The sequence below is a fragment of the Tympanuchus pallidicinctus genome, unplaced genomic scaffold (assembly GCF_026119805.1).
Source record: "Tympanuchus pallidicinctus isolate F22 unplaced genomic scaffold, pur_lepc_1.0 scaffold24, whole genome shotgun sequence".
Classification (NCBI taxonomy): domain Eukaryota; kingdom Metazoa; phylum Chordata; class Aves; order Galliformes; family Phasianidae; genus Tympanuchus; species Tympanuchus pallidicinctus.
Window position 1 is genome coordinate 6779647 of NW_026294741.1, and position 15856 is coordinate 6795502.

The window sequence follows — 15856 nt, forward strand, 5'->3', positions numbered from 1 at the left end:
AGCAATTGCACGCTCTTCCAGTGAGAGAGAGAAGGTGCCTGCCAGTATGTGACAGTGCACGAACAGTATGTGAGAGTCAGCTCAGCCCTGCTTGTCCATGTAAGTGCATCTGAGCTGAGCAGTTCTGGCCTGCAGGAAGTTAGGGCTTAGTTTTACAAGAGCTATAGATAAGTCTACTGTAAAGCAATCAAGCTTTACACGAAGCACGAAGTAGGAGAACACCAGGCCTCGTCAGCCAAAAGAAGACTGTAACAACTGCACAACATGGAAACAGAGACCTAGGACAACTGCAGAGAATCAACTGCCATGCCCAATTAATTCCTACAACCCTGGATGTCCTCGTGGTCAGTAACAGCAGCTCAAAGCAGGGCAGCTGCCTCCACGAGAGAAAATACTTTCTCAGCAAGGTCTCCACCTCATGATGCATTATTTAGTTATGCATTTTATTACAAGTAGAATTATTACACAACAAAGTAATGCATATTGGAAAAATACATTTTTACAATGACTCCAGACAAACACCGCAGATAAAATGCCATTGTTGTAAGACTTCCTTTTCTATTTCACAGAGGCTAGAAGGTTCAATTACCTGTTTAAATTGCTCATACAAGCTTTGAGTTAACCAAGTTTGCTGCAGTATTCAAACTCTGCTGGTTAAAGGAAAAAAAAAGGAGTTGCCTACTAAGAAAAAAATCCAGCCTGGGCCTCCCATGTCGTTGCATGTTAATTTAGAAGCACTGTGTGAGAAGTTGGATGAGCCATTGATCTCCAGCACAGGAAGTCATTAAGGCATCTGTCAAATTTAGCAAGCAGCTCTGTTAGTACCTTTAACGCTAACATTCTCACTCCACTTAGTGGTGCAAAGCAGTGATTACACCTTCAAAGAGATTCATACATTGAAGCTGAAGCCAGACCACATTTTGTGCTTGTATAAAAGTGCCGGATGACCACAGTCAGAAGGAATCCAGACTCGGAACAAAAAGCTGCACTATGAACTATCACAGACTTTCCATGCAGCCCTGCTGAAGTGCCCAAAGCCTGCTCTGACAGCACTGCTTCCCAGGGGCACCTTTTCTCTGTACCCTTCTGTTCAATCCTTGGCAGACTCAAGCCTCGAGTTAATAGATACCACAGATAGCAGTGGAAGAGGGGTGGGGTTTTTGGTCACAACTGCAGGATGCTACAAAAAGGAAGCGCGTTTGCTGACGGAGATAGAAATGTGCTGACCACTACAAAATTACCAAGTGCCTCCATTCACAGTTTCTCCTCTGCAGTGGAGCATTGCCAGCAAAACTCCAAAAGAATCTGAGATCTGATGTTTCAGACCAATGCTATGCAGAGTGCGTAAAGGACTGAGCCCCACCAGCTGCTTGGTGAGGCCAACGTCTCGAGCTGAAGTTTGAACTACATGAGGACTGAACGGGGATTTTGGTTCAAGTTGTCAGCTTTTCCCTTTTAACCCCGGCAGAAAGCTACGTAGAGTTGGCTGTAAGGAAACTATCACAAAGGCACTTTAAAAATGATCAAATTTGCTGTATTTAGTTGCTTTGAATTTAATTTAAATGAATGTCTCAGGCTGTGTATTAGTTTATCCATATTCAGAACTTGGCTCGCAGACTTCAGTAGGAAAGATCAAGCTGGTAGAATATTGGCTGGAAAGGGCAAACGGAGCAGTAAGTACAGTTCCCCAGATCCTTCCTAAAGTTTCAGGCAGTCCTACTTCTTACTCTGCTTACAGAAAAAGAGCAGCTAGCCAGTCTTAACCTTACGTTCAGTTTAACTGAGTTTTCATTAAGACTTTTTAAAAAAATATTTAAACAGCTGCTTATCCTGTTGGAATAGAATCCCTGTTCTCCTAACTCTTCCATCAGGGAAGTCACCAAAAAGGTGAAACGTAATTGCTAAAGCACTTAAATGTTGTGGAGCTTTTCAATTTAGATTAAGTCCACCAGCTGCAGCCCTAGGACACTCCTCTACCACAATGTTTAAGTCTGCAGCTCAAAGCCAGGAGAGAAGCTATCATGATAACATGCAGTGCACTGCAGTCAGGTAGTCTAATGCACTCTCTCCAGCAGTCTGTTACCCTTCATTGCCAGAGACTTGCAATCAATGTTATTTTGAAGCACAGAAAGACATTGACTAGAAAATGCTTTCCACAATCTATTCCAACAAGCTGTAGCGTGCAGTTAAAAGCTTCAGACACCATCATCTCCCACCTCATTCATCTAAGCATAAAATGTAACTGACATTATGCCAGAAATGTACCATTTATATTAGGAATGGTGCTACACAGACCATTTGCATTACACAGGCCATTCTACTGGAACATGCCAGCAGCAGACATAAAACAGTAAGGGAAATTTGTATTGCATCATCCATTACTCTTTTCTAGTGTTGAAAGAGTGAGATTCCAGTTATATGCATATTGGAAGATCAAAGTGCAGATCAAGTGAGACCGTGTGAAACTCACTGTGCAAATGATAGTGTTTATACCCTCCCCATCATTTCTTGTACAAAATTGAGAAAAAGCCTCAGGCAAGTCCCCTATAAAAGCAGCAGTCTGGTTCATCACCTCATCTAACTCTTAGAGCAGTGTGTCACCATCATCTCCATATCAAACACTCCATTTACCAGTCTTTAAGTAAACACGTGCCAGTCCATGGAACAGAGGTGAGGAATGTCAAGTTCAGTCTAAACTAGATTGATCTCTTAGGATGAAGAAAGCCTTAGCATGGCACGCAGTTCTGCTTAAACACACATTTTCTTCTGACTGAAGCCTTTGCCTGCCAAACCACAACCTTGTTTATTAGCAGATTGGTTTCCTAGACAATGTGGCATAAGCATTTCACAGATTCAGCATGTTTAAGAGAACATGACCAGCTCAGATTAAAATACTGCAGCATAACCCAGAAGCCTGGCCCTCCACTGCCAGTTCAGAATCCTTCCCTCAACAACAGAGGCTTTGTATTACAGGAAACCTCCACATACACTCCCACTGGCTGGCAATCCTGCTCTGACTGGACCCAGAGACACAGCACCTTCTGAGCTTACTGCCTCTCCTGCAGCAGTCAACCAGGGTCTCCAAACCAAAGGAAAGGGCCGCTCTCCCTCATGGAATTCATAATGCACTTCAGCATTTATTGCTGTACGGCGACTCAGACTACGTAACCAGCTTTAGTGTTTCTTCATTTAGCAGAAGCTTCGGCCCTTCAGCGCATTTAAGGTCATTTACACGAGTTTCATGAATTGGAAGGACTAGTCATGGAGATAGGAAAGTGCAACAAAGTAGGCTTTGACAGCTCTAACAGGTATGAGCAAGAGTATTTTCTGGCTAAAACAGTCTTGCACTTCTCTTGAACATGCTAACACTAATGAGGAGGTATCAAGATGTGGATCTGCAATTCTGACTGCTCTGCATCAGATGTAAAGCTTTCTGTTGTAAGGCCACAATTATTGAGCTATGCTTAGGACTAACTCCCATTTTTGAAGAGTTTCTTGAAATGAACAGTGGTTGTAACAGCTCAGTCTAGCTTCACAAGTCTTCTCTACAGAAAGGGAAAGTTAATCTTTAAGACAAAGCAAAGAAAGATACCTGGTTACCCTGAAACTTAATGCCATCTCTACTAAGCAGCCTGAAAGCAACAGGACTTAATAGAGTTGCTCAGTGCAAAGCACCATCTCAAGGACAGACCTGTTTTACGTCAATTCAAAACACCAGCCTTTAGCTTCCACACCCAACTGCAACTAGAAGAAGATCTAAATTATTTTGTCACTTGGTTTCAACAATCCACTCGAATTCCTAGTGAAGTCTATCACAGCCCAACACATTTACAGTCATACAAAGTCATTTACACCAGAATATATCATTAACAGGGTCCTTAATTTGTTCAGTCTATTGCAGAAGACATGTATAGGCCTCCTCTTCCCTATCCAGAGGACTTGTAAGCAGAGCTGCTGTCAGGAACAGACTGGAAATCCCTTTACTTCCACAGCATACTAGGAAACTCCTCCCAGAGTCAGGACATCAAAGCAGATGTTGCAAACTCGAACTGGTTTGTTCAGATCAAATTTTATGATAGGAATCTCCTTCGTTGAGCACTTATGGCAGAGCAGGCGTCCACAGTGTCGGCTGTTGACAGAAAAGTGGTAGGACAGAAGTGAGCTCTTTCTCAGTGAATACGGGGGCTTTCACGCTCGATGTCCTTTCACAGTGATAACGTCACTGGAGCAGGTAGAGCAGCAATTGAAATGCTACTTTTTGTCACCTCTTTCAGAGTAAGTCAGCCCCACTAATGAATATAGGCACTGGAATCTTCTGCTATAGTTAACTTCGACACGACTTCTCACTTCCAGCAAATTGAGGAGAGTCTAAGTGCATTAACTGCTTATGATATGATTTTAACCAGACCACGAGTCAGATCTGAGCAACCTAACCTAGTGGAATATTTCAAATGGTTTACTGGTTATTCACCTACGTTAAAATGAAGGCTTCCTAAAGCACCAGAAGGAACAAGACTAGCTACATTTGGAATAGAAATCTGCTTCCTTGTAAGCACAGCAAGATGTGTCACACATTACCAGTGATGCTTTCTTGTTGTGACTCCAAATTTGGCAGTGCATTCGTAGCAGTTGGAGCCATCACACCAGGGAGGTTCTTTTGTCAGCATATCTGTTAGAGGTAAAAATGTAGAGGTAAAACATGTTTGACACCTCTTGAGTATACCACAATGTTAAGATAACTTTTTCCACAGTTTTAGGTGGCATTTAGTAGAATTAACTATTATTATTAGCTGACAACTAAATTGTTATTGAAAATATATAGTCACTGCAGTGAATACAGCACAAGTTATAAAGTGGCACTGAGTTTTAAGCTACATCAGACCACTACACCAGCCAGCATTCTTCTTGAACATTACCCTTCTGGAAAAATGGACAAGATTGACAAGGCTTCGTTGGGCAATTTTTCAGTTTATCATCAGAAAATGAGCATTTCTATCCTTCACTGAGAGCATCAGAACATTCAGAAGTTCAGCCCTTCTAGAATTAGTGCTTCTAAATTCAGTGCCCAGTGCTCTTACTTCCACCAAGGCATCTCAAATTAAGCCAAACCACTTCCCAACTGTAGCAAGCAGTACTTACCCAGTAATCTGAAGAGAAGCTGTTTTGTAGCAACTTGGTAGTTGAAGATATTGACTCCCTGATTATTGTTAACTCCAAGACGAGCGCCAGCTCTCACTATTGCACGGCACAAGTTGGCATTTCCCTTCATATATGCCAGGAGGAGCACTGGAAAATAAAAGCCAGATGCTTCAGCATCAACAGAATGGAAATCTCATTATTTTGCTCAATACAAAGGTAAGATCTTCAGTTTCAGGGCAATGTTTAAATTTTACTGTGTAATTACTGTACTACCACCTGTTAGTCCAGCTTAATGTGACTTGAGTGACTTTCAACTTCAACAGCTGTTCAGTCTCACCTACCTGTGTTTCCTTCAGCATCAGGTTTGTCTAGAGGATACTCTGGCATGCACTCCAAGAAGAGGTCACAGATGGCTGCTGCATTGTCTTTCCCATATTGTCCCAAAATATGCATTGGTGACTGGCCTCTAGGGAGAAGAGTTTATTATCCCAATCAAAGTCTGCTTGTAACTACACTTGTTTGATTCCGAACTAATTTTTGAAACAAGCTAACTTAATGAAACAAAGCTAAACCTGAGTAACTCAGTACATCATGCACAACTACATACTTCATGCATGCCAAGAAGAGGAAGTTGTTTTCTACACTGCTTATACACAACACTGCAGTAGTTCAGTACTTCACAGCAACAGTTTAAAAATACAAAACAATATATTTGGCTTTGATTATAGAATCATAAAACTACAGAATATCCCAAGTTGGAAAGGAACCACAAGGATCAACCCCTGGCTCCACACATGAGCACCCTAATTTCAAACACTACACGTCTGGGAGTGCTGGCCAGACACCTTTGAGCTCCAGAGCTCAACACCATCCCACTGCCCTGAGGAGCCTGTTCCATGCCCACTGCTCTTTAGTGAAGTACATTTCTCTAACTCCAGCCTGCCCCTCCCCAATGCAGCTCCACGCTGTTCTCTCAGCTCCTGTCACTGTAACCAGAGAGCAGAGATCAGTGCCGCCCCTCTGCTTTGCTGTGAGGAGCTGTAGGTCACCCCCAGGCCTTCCCTCAGCTGTGCAAACCAAGTGCCCTCAGCCACTCCTCATACATCTCGCCTTCTAGACCTTCCAGCACCTTTGTTGCCCTCCTTCAGGCACTCTAGTAGACTTATGTCCTTCATATGTTGTGGTGCCCTGAACTGCATGAAGTACCTGAGGAGAGACCACACAAGCACAGGGTAGAATGGGACACTCCCTTCCCATATCCATCCATGCTATAGTGTCTCATGACACCTGCACACTTGTTAAAAAACAATTTTTGAGGCTTATTACACTACACTAGTTACCTAATGTTAAAGGCTTCAGCATCTACATTGCATTCTGTGAGGAGGACCCGGATATTGTTCAGACGGCCGTGCATCACTGCCAGATGAAGAGCTGAAAAATAGGAGAGAAGCTTCAAGAATTTGAACCGTTCAATGCCAACCATGATAAACTAAAGTACTCCTTCTCTGCATTCCCACCTTCCTTCTCCAGAACTCCCACCAACTTTGTTTCCTTGGACTTTCCTTCTTTTTTCATCCTTGAGAAGTGAGCCCATTCAACATGAGCCATTCTCTACCACTGAGATTTTAGCAAGCCTACTGAAGTTCTGTACATCTACTTAAGAAACTTCAGAAATTTACCATTGTTTCCATTTTCATCTACAGCTGCGAAGTCTACTCCATTCTCCAGAAGGACTGAACAAATGGTGGGCAAATCTTGCTGTGCTGCTAAGTGAAGAGCAGTCTGACGATGCTTTGTCAGTTCGTTCACCTGGGCACCTGCAAGCAGCTGTCAAAGATGCAAGAAGGAATATGTTCAAAGATGTTTTCCAGGGCTATGTGCCAATAGTTAATTTCTGTGAATGAAGTGCACAAAATTTCACTGCACAGAGATACTTTTAGGCCTCCACCCTATATGTAAAAAACGCTATCACCAAGCTGCTGCAACTTGTGTACACATTCTGCTCCGCAGCAAATACAAGGTAAGGTTCTTCTTTTAAACTGAGCCACATTACCTAATGATAGCTGCAAATCAAACGTGCTCACACACAAAGGCATCAGTGCAGCTCAGCTGACAATCTGAGCCAAGTGAATCTTATGTAAGTTTGAGTTCTGCTTTAGAAGTAGCACCACTTTCACCTGACTTCTCCAGCAATCTGCATTAAGGGGGAACAAACATTTCAAGCAGATGGGGAAAACAACTCCCCAATACGTACCAGATTACGCACAATGATCTCTGAGCCAGCTTGCACTGCCAGGTGGAGAGGTGTTAGCTTAGAAGCATCCTGGACCCGAGAGTTTACGTTCGCCTGTACACTTATCAGGAACAACACACTCTCGATATCAGAGTTCTGAACTGCAACATGCAGAAAATTGCGACCTTTATTATCTACCTGCAGAAGAAAGAGCACAAAATCATAACAGCTGTCACTTCTGTAGAACACAATTCCACCAAGAGATGCAATACTTGCTCACTCTGCCCAAGGTGGACTTTAGTCTTGTTCCTTTAGCTGCTTGGCATTACAGAACTACTGATGTCACTATGAAGTAAGCTGAACTAAGAAATTATCAGTTGCATACACTGACTCTAGTCTGCTTCAGACCACTTCATCTCTAGTTTAACCTTACGGTGTCTTGACCACACTGGAGAGCATTACAGATAAGAGCCAGCTGTCGTAGTTCACATGGGGCAGCAGTTAAGGACTGTCCCACTGAACTGAGTTTAACTTGAGGCAGTCCGGCAGTTAACAATGCAGAAAGAAGCAACATGCAATTCTGCCACACTGATGCAAACTGTGTTTGAGTTTTGACTAAATATCAGGTGCACGTTGTTAATTTTGGCTAATTTTGTTAATTGAAGCTGATATTAAAGCATGCTTAAAACTTGCTGTATACGTATCCATGTTTCAGGTGTATAAATGTGAGCACTGTATTAGTCACAAGTAATTAAACTTACAGCATAGGACAAAGTCCCTCAACAGCTGCCTAAAGTATCAGACTACAAGTCTGAAGATACAGCTGGAGGTTTTATGGTTCAGCTGGGCATCTACTGACCAATTATTTTAGGACAGAGTTTGTTTTGGCTTTCTTTAGGAGGGCGAAGTCACATACACTGTGATGCACCATTACAGAAACAAAACACGAATAGATAAGTTTTCTCTTTCTATACTTATGTACATACCTCAGCTCAGTACCAACAAGAAGGTCTCATGAAAGACTAAGCTTTGATGTTTTCACTCACACAAAGCAGGCACACATTACAGTTCCTAATAGATCCAGCCATAGAAAACTGGCTTCCAGGAAACACTGCTACATACAAAGCCTCAAAAAGGATAAAAAAAGGATAAAGCAGAACTTGCTGGTGATACACACCTGTACAGCAGCAAGAAGACTAGCATGCTTTAAATCCTTCCAGCTTACCTGCTCAGCAGCTCCTGGCTCCCTCTTCAAGATTGCTTCAGCTGCCTTATTATTTTTATAGGTCATAGCACATGCAAAGGGAGTCATTCCTTGCCTGTCACGTACATTTAGCTTAATTTCTGGATGTGAAATCATAAGCTGAATTATAACATTATGTTGGTTGCTAATGGCAACATGAATTGGAGTTCTTCCTTCTGCATCCTAGAAGGAAACCAGGAAGTTTATTATATGAAGATGCAGGAACAACAATCCTTCTCATCTCTGAAAAATAAAGGAAGTTTTTCAGTTTAGTGCTTGTGACATACTCAAACTTCAACTGGGACACAAAACGTTTGCAGTGGGAGCTAATATCCATAGTGTAAGTGAAGCAAATTGTTACTTGCTCCTCCAAATCCTCTGAGTTACACAGCTTTTTAAGTTGCTGACAGCAATCAAACATTTTAGGGGCATTCTGAACATTCTTGGCAGCAGTCAGGCATTGCAAGAGAATGCTTTCAAACTAGTATTAGTTTACGTTTTACCTTGTAATAGTAACAATACATAGAAACAAATTTCCACCTGAAGGAACAACATACAAACTAATGCAAACCTCAAGTATCATTTCCATTCAGTATGGAATGGATTATATACTCAGATTCAATAGTACAGATGCTTCCCTAACTTGACACTCAGGCACTGGTGCTAAGTTTTCTGAAGGAAGCTAGACACTTTGAAGTTCACTCACTGAAAAATACAAGTGTTTGGCACTTGTGTTTTTGTTACGCAAAACAAGAAGCCTTATCAAAATCAGTGTTTAATCATTTGTCTGCACCAATAATTAGTTTACAGCCATGGCAGCTTTGCAACTATTTGTTCAGTCCCTCAACAGCATCAGGACCTGGAAATGCTGCACATTCATTTCACTGGTAGCCATTTGCCATGCTCTTACTTAAGGATTACTGCGTGATCAAGAATTAAGAAGTGTAGCTCACAATTGTGTCACCTCAGTTTACTTAATAAAAAATGTTTCCCAAACAAACCAATGGAATCAAATACTCCAGAGTTTTACAGTTTAGCTGATCTACTGCTTACTTGCTGCAGAATACAGCCCTGCTCCTGCCTTCCATTCACACTCTGGGCAGATGAGTTGAATTCAGATCATTACACACCAAAAAAAACCCCACAAACCAATAAAAAAGCACCAAAAAAAAAGACAACCCTTGGACTACAGGAAGTTCTCTGCATCACTATTTTTCTTCAGTCAGACTTCCTGACAGAACTGACCACGTGCATAGAAGAACAATAGCCATGGTAACAATGGACAGGAAAAAAGCAGAACTGCAGGCAGTCGTTGCACTACTTTAGTCATAACAGAAGGGATTCTGTTTCTATGAAGCAAAATATACAGCAGAGGAATGTTCATTTTCACTACAATGACCTTAGAAGAATCAGCTTCAAAAGAAACTGCACCATTTTAATCCATACCTGAGCATTGACATTGGCACCAAACTCCAAAAGGCACTGAATCACTTCCTCTAGACCCCAGCAGGCTGCCAGGTGTAGGGGTGTCTGTCCATCATGAGCTTCTTCTTCTCCTTCTCCGTTGGGACCTGGCTTTCTGGGACTATTCACATCACAGCCACTAAGAAGAGCACAAGACGGTCAGTAAATTTATCCCAGACAAACAGAAGTAAGAAAGATTCCTACAAGAGCTGATTTAGTGTTAGCTGGTGCATCTTTTGTAAAGACAAGCTTCTGGTTTGAATCTGACTTCTGTCATCAAGAATACAATAATTTATATAACAGAAATATGTCTCTAAGAGTAGTAAAGCTCCCTTAAGTACCACTTATTCATCACAAGTCTAACTAAGTGTACACCTGTTACTGACTCAAAATAGTTTATGGCAAGAAAGGAAATACAAGCACATTCAAAAGCTTTTATTTTAGGAAGGGGTTCTGACCTGCGAATAAGAAAGCACGCTACTTGTTCACTGTTTTCATCAATAGCTCTGTGAAGAAGAGTCTGTAAGCAACCACTTGGTCCTGACCCCCAACAGGTTGAATCACAGCCATGTCTCACCTGGAAGGAAAAGCACAGCAAGGCAATGAAGTTTGTTCTGCCTCCAGCACACTCCTACTTTACGCAGTCCTCGACTGATGTTTCTGAAATATTACCCACAGAGGTAGAATTCGAGATCTCTTATCTGTCCTTGTGACAATTTCATGAAGCTATTTAATGTCTTCCAGCCTCATGTACATGATACTTCATTAGGCAGCATTTACTAACAATTCAGATACTACTAACTCACAGTACTCTGAACAGATACTTCTTAGCTTGCTAGAAAGTGAAGTCACTGTCTCCTCATGACCAATTCAAAGCACCAAAACCAACTCAAGTAACATCAGCAGCTGCCTTTAAAAGTCTGGCCTGCTTCCTTCTCTTGCAATACATTCAGCTATACAGCCTAAAGGTAATGCTTTTTTTTGTGGAACTGCATGCATGATATTTGTATTTCCCTTCTCCAGCACCACTTGAGCAGTGGGGCACTTCAGTAAGACTTGTTCCACACCATTTTACAAGCTATTTGCAGCGTTATATAAAAGCAGTTTAAGTGTTGGCTCTGTAAGCATGCTTACTCAACGCCAGCACAAGTGGCCAAGTACAGCTGCAAGATGCATTTTGCAGCTAAACAGCACAGCTTTTAAGTTCTTGTCCCTACTGAGCAGACAATAACTGGATATCAAAGACAAACTTTTTGAGTACCCCTCTTTCTTATGAAGAAAACGTAATAAAATCTACTTAATTCTACTCCTTCCAAGACCAGCCTTTATGCAGCCATAGGTGGTCCAGGAAGAAACTTACTAAGTAAATCTCCATACATCTCTGAGCAAGTTTCTTCCTGGATCACTATACCTGAATAGAATCTGGTCTTAAAACAGTTAAGATAAGCCTTTAAAAGGCATTCTTGATAGAACTAAGATTCAATAAAAAGTACCACATACTTTAAAGCAAATACACAAGGTTTTATCCAGGAAGATGATTATTATACAAGCCAGGTATGCTACAAACTAATATTTTTAGCAGAACCTTGTCTTCCAGCATTAGGAATCCAGATAACTTATTCTTTTTCTTTAATTATAGCATCAGTGAGGTATTCGGCTGCAGAGGTTACAGTGTTTATAAAAGACTTTCCAAGAAGAAAGAAATTAAAATTAAACAAACAAACAAACAAAACAACCTCTAGAGGTGATGTAGTATAGGACAACTCCATTGCATGCATTTGATTTAATTTCTGTTTGTGAGCCTTTCGTTGCCAGGGAGATACACAGCACCAAGGCTAAATGAACAACTAACAGTCTTACCAGAGTTGACGCAATATCTTCCAGGTTATTTTCTAAGGCAAGCCACAAAGGAGGATTTCCTTTTTCATCTGGCACAGACATATCTGCTCCCCTGGTACAAATAGCATCAACCACAAGAGGGAGCTGGTTTTTTATAGCCAGCTGTAATGCAGTCTCTCCATCCTGTGTTCTGAAATAGGTGCAGTTTAAACCATGTTACTGCATCATTAAAGAATTTGATGATCTCTGCTACAGTAATTTACAGACATAAGAATTATTGCCAACATTTGTGTATTCTTGCTGCAGTAAGACTGTGTTCAGTCAAGCAATCCCACCACGTTAGATATTTCAGAGCAGCTATCCAGATTTCTGAAGTTTGAGACTCGCTGGTGTTCTTAGCTCAGAGTTCTCTCCATTGCCTTAATTACAGTCACTGGTTGAACAGAGTTCCCTTTGCCTACTATCACAGAAGGGAACAGGTTTATCTGTACTGCCTTAACACTCCAAACACTCAGAAGGCACTGAAGTTAGAACAGTTGTATTAGGCAATTTGTCCCAATGACACTCATGAGGTGTAGCTGGCCAAATTTCAAAGACAGCCTGTGAGTCACACGTGGGCACATAAATGTCATAATATCAGCTTGTCTACAGATACCTGTGGGCAAGTTTTATGTGAATCCTGTTGCTGGACTACATCTAACCAGCTCAGATGACAGAACACGTCACTCCAACAAGCTGGCAAAAGAGACAGACTACAGAAGCTCAGTACCACGTCTCTAAGGACTTGACATTCTGTTGCAGAGGGTTATGTTCTACTTAGGATCAGGGTGGAACCTCCCACTGTAGCCTCAAGAGGATGTATTGACTAATGGAGCTATATTTAGATCATATGCTCACATATGTAAACCCTCAGCTTTAACTAGAACTGCCGTAACAAGGGCCAAATAAGTCATCTGAAATCAGCTTCAAGCCTTTATATAGAATTACAGAATATCTCGCAATAATCAAATCCAACCCCTGGCTTCACGCAGGACATCCAAAATTCAAACCCTCTGTCTGAGAGCACTGTCCACGTGCTCCTTGAACTCAGGCAGCCTTGGCACCTGGTGCCCTGAGGAGCCTGTTCCAGTGTCCACCACTCACCGGTGAAGAACCTTTTCCCAACAACCCAGCCTGACCCTCCCCTGACATAAACCCATGCTGTTCCTTTGAGCTCTGTCACCATGACCACAGACATTGGATCAGCAGCTCTTCCTCTGCTCTCACTCATGAGTAAGGCACTCATTACACCTGCTCCTAAATATCCAGTTCAGTGTTGCATCAGCGAAGACCTTACCTGACGTTTATATCTGCCTGATGCTCCAGCAGAAAGAGTGCACTCTTACTATCCTGTCTCTGTATTGCCATATGGAGCAGAGTCTGCCCGTCTGACATCGTGTCATTGATGGATGCTCCAGATCCAAGCAGCTGAGCTGCTATTGTGTGCATGCCTGAACAGTTAGAGATCATTAGTGCTGTGCCTTCGCTCTCCAAAGAATAACAAAGACAAAAAACATGGAATGATACATGGCAGAGATTTTCCGTTTCTTTCTGCCCATCTAAATGTCCTCATCCACAACTGGCATATTTCTTCATACTATCTTGGACTTCTGCTCAACAAACACATTTGCTTTTGGTATTGCATCCACAAGCCATCCTAGTACAGTTCAAGGGTCATCAGGATGCAAACACTACCTGTTTTTCTACAAACCATCCCCCTTGTTTCACAGAAGAAAGCATCTCCTAAATCAGCATTCCAAGTTCCAGTACACCTCATAGCTACCTAAAGTATCTCATCTTCCCTTTGTTCTAGAAGCTGCTTAATGCAGTAATGCTGACCTTCATGGAATAAGCATGAAAAGACAACATGCTGAACGCATACAAAAATTACTGGCAGTTCAGAGTGGTACAGTTCCATAAAACAGTACAGTTGCAGGCAAGAGGCTCCAAAAGCTATCCCCTACTGAACAACTGAAGCTGTCGGGATGGAAATCAGCAAGCCAGCTGTGAACATTATTTCAGAAGCTAAATAATTAAACAAAGCTCTCCCTGACAACTTTTCATTAGCAGCACAAGCCAGGCCATAAACAGTTTTAGGACTGTTTTGTCCCCAAAATAATCTTGTCCACATTGTAACTTCTCTATCATAGGGAATTTCTATCTTGTTTCATAAGCACACACCTGTCCAAAGTGCCAATCCCAGCACAGTTTGGTCTCTTGAGTCCTTTAAACTAAAATCAGGAATGATTTGCAAGTTGTTGGTTGCATGAAGAGCATTAGCTTGGAAAAAAAGAAAAAAAAGAATCATTGTTAACATTCTTGTATTTGACCTGCCATTGCAGACTAGGCTGCAGGCGTGTCTGTGTCACACTCTTAAGTACCACAGAATAATTTAGGTTGGAAAAGATCTTTTAAGGTCATGAAGTTCTACCACCCCCCTAATACCAAAATCCACTGCTAAGCCACATCCGCAAAAGCGGGCAGGAAGTTTACTCAGTTTGCTGGAGGTCTTCCTGAGCAAGTTACTTTGTTCCCATGACTGCTGATACTGCCTGGGACAACCTAACATGGTCAACTGCAGTGACAAAGCCACCTGATTTAACACTTACACTAAAAGCTACCCAACTTTCTGACTAAGAGAACCTCCTTCCTCATTATCTCTGTTTCCAAGCAGCTGCTTACACAAAGCTCTGAGAATGAAGATCTCATAGCTGTACCCTCAGAACACAACTTAGTTCAAGTCTATTACGTACAGCAGAAAATCTGGAGAGGTCAGTAACAGATTTAGCGCAAGTTCATTTTCTAGTTCTAACAAGGAGGTGACACAAAATTCTTTAACCAATATTAATTGCTCTACACAAACAAGATACAAAGAATGCTTGGTCCCTGGATGCGTTTAAAATCCGTTCAGTTGTGGTGCTCAGGGACATGATTTAGCAGTGGGTGGTTAGTTAGGGCAGCATGGATAGGTTGTGGTTGGACTTAAGGTCTCTTCCAACCTGAGCAATTCTAAGATTCTACGATTCTATGATCAGCAGCTTGCCAGAACACAGTTAAGATAACATCTTGATGCTAAAGCAGCAACACAGTTTGAACCAGAAGAACACTACCTTTTTGTTCCAGGATGACTGATACCACATCTGGGTGATTGTAAGCAATAGCCATGTGAAGGGGAGTTTGCAGATAAACGTTCTCTGCTGTTGGAGAAGATGCGTCCTTTTGACCAGGTGCCACTTCTGCAGTCTGAATGTTTGGATTGGCTCCTTGTTGCAAAAGTTCTGCTGTCAAGTTTGCCAGGCCATGCCTACAGGCAGTATGCAGTGGTGTTTCCCCCTTTAACAAAAAGGGGACTGGGTTAACAGCTTGAAAAAACAGAATAGGAGCTTTAAAACTACTGTCCCACAAATGGGTGTAAAGAAACTTAAGTCCTGGTAGTTGAAGCTCCTCTGCACATTCAGCTGCACTGCTAACTTACATTAAGGACTTGATTACAACAAGGATAAAAAGAAGTGTTAAAGCATCTTAACACCCAGCAGTCTGCTTGAACAGCACCAACTGTTATATTACAGTTGCCTGATCACTAGTAAATATCTGAAAAACTGCAGAAGGCTCAGCAGATGTTCCAACTTGCTTTAAGCTAGGGTTAGCAACAGGAGAACTCTGCCACATTATTTCTGAAGGGAGATAAGGAAATTTTCAGAAAGTCTTTCTGGTTTACCCATTTGTTTTGGTGGTTGACTTTTGCTCCATGAGTTGCTAGGAAGAGAGAAGCCGCCTCATTTCCTGCACCAGCTGCCCTCTGAAGCAAGCAGTTCCCTAAGGAAAAAACCATGAACACCGTGAGAATACTGTCTCAACCATACCTTGATACTAAAAAGGAGCTAGAACCCTTCTCACTA

The 15856-nt window shown here is 41.9% G+C and overlaps 1 protein-coding gene across 2 annotated transcripts in view; it reads right to left on the reverse strand.

The window, feature by feature from the left end:
• Positions 1-426: 426 nt before the first annotated feature.
• ANKFY1 (ankyrin repeat and FYVE domain containing 1) overlaps positions 427-15856 on the reverse strand; it is a 31836-nt gene continuing 16406 nt past the window's right edge. For both annotated transcript variants that reach the window (XM_052688427.1, XM_052688429.1), the window contains exons 11-25: positions 15676-15773; positions 15068-15290; positions 14139-14237; positions 13255-13408; positions 11940-12108; positions 10538-10656; positions 10062-10218; positions 8598-8798; positions 7394-7570; positions 6819-6966; positions 6480-6570; positions 5481-5605; positions 5140-5286; positions 4579-4669; positions 427-4129 (exon numbers count right to left, since the gene is read on the reverse strand). In XM_052688427.1, the coding sequence (XP_052544387.1) occupies positions 3997-4129; positions 4579-4669; positions 5140-5286; positions 5481-5605; positions 6480-6570; positions 6819-6966; positions 7394-7570; positions 8598-8798; positions 10062-10218; positions 10538-10656; positions 11940-12108; positions 13255-13408; positions 14139-14237; positions 15068-15290; positions 15676-15773 (2132 nt within the window). In that variant the 3' untranslated portion in view covers positions 427-3996. The remainder of the gene's footprint in view (positions 4130-4578; positions 4670-5139; positions 5287-5480; positions 5606-6479; positions 6571-6818; positions 6967-7393; positions 7571-8597; positions 8799-10061; positions 10219-10537; positions 10657-11939; positions 12109-13254; positions 13409-14138; positions 14238-15067; positions 15291-15675; positions 15774-15856) is intronic.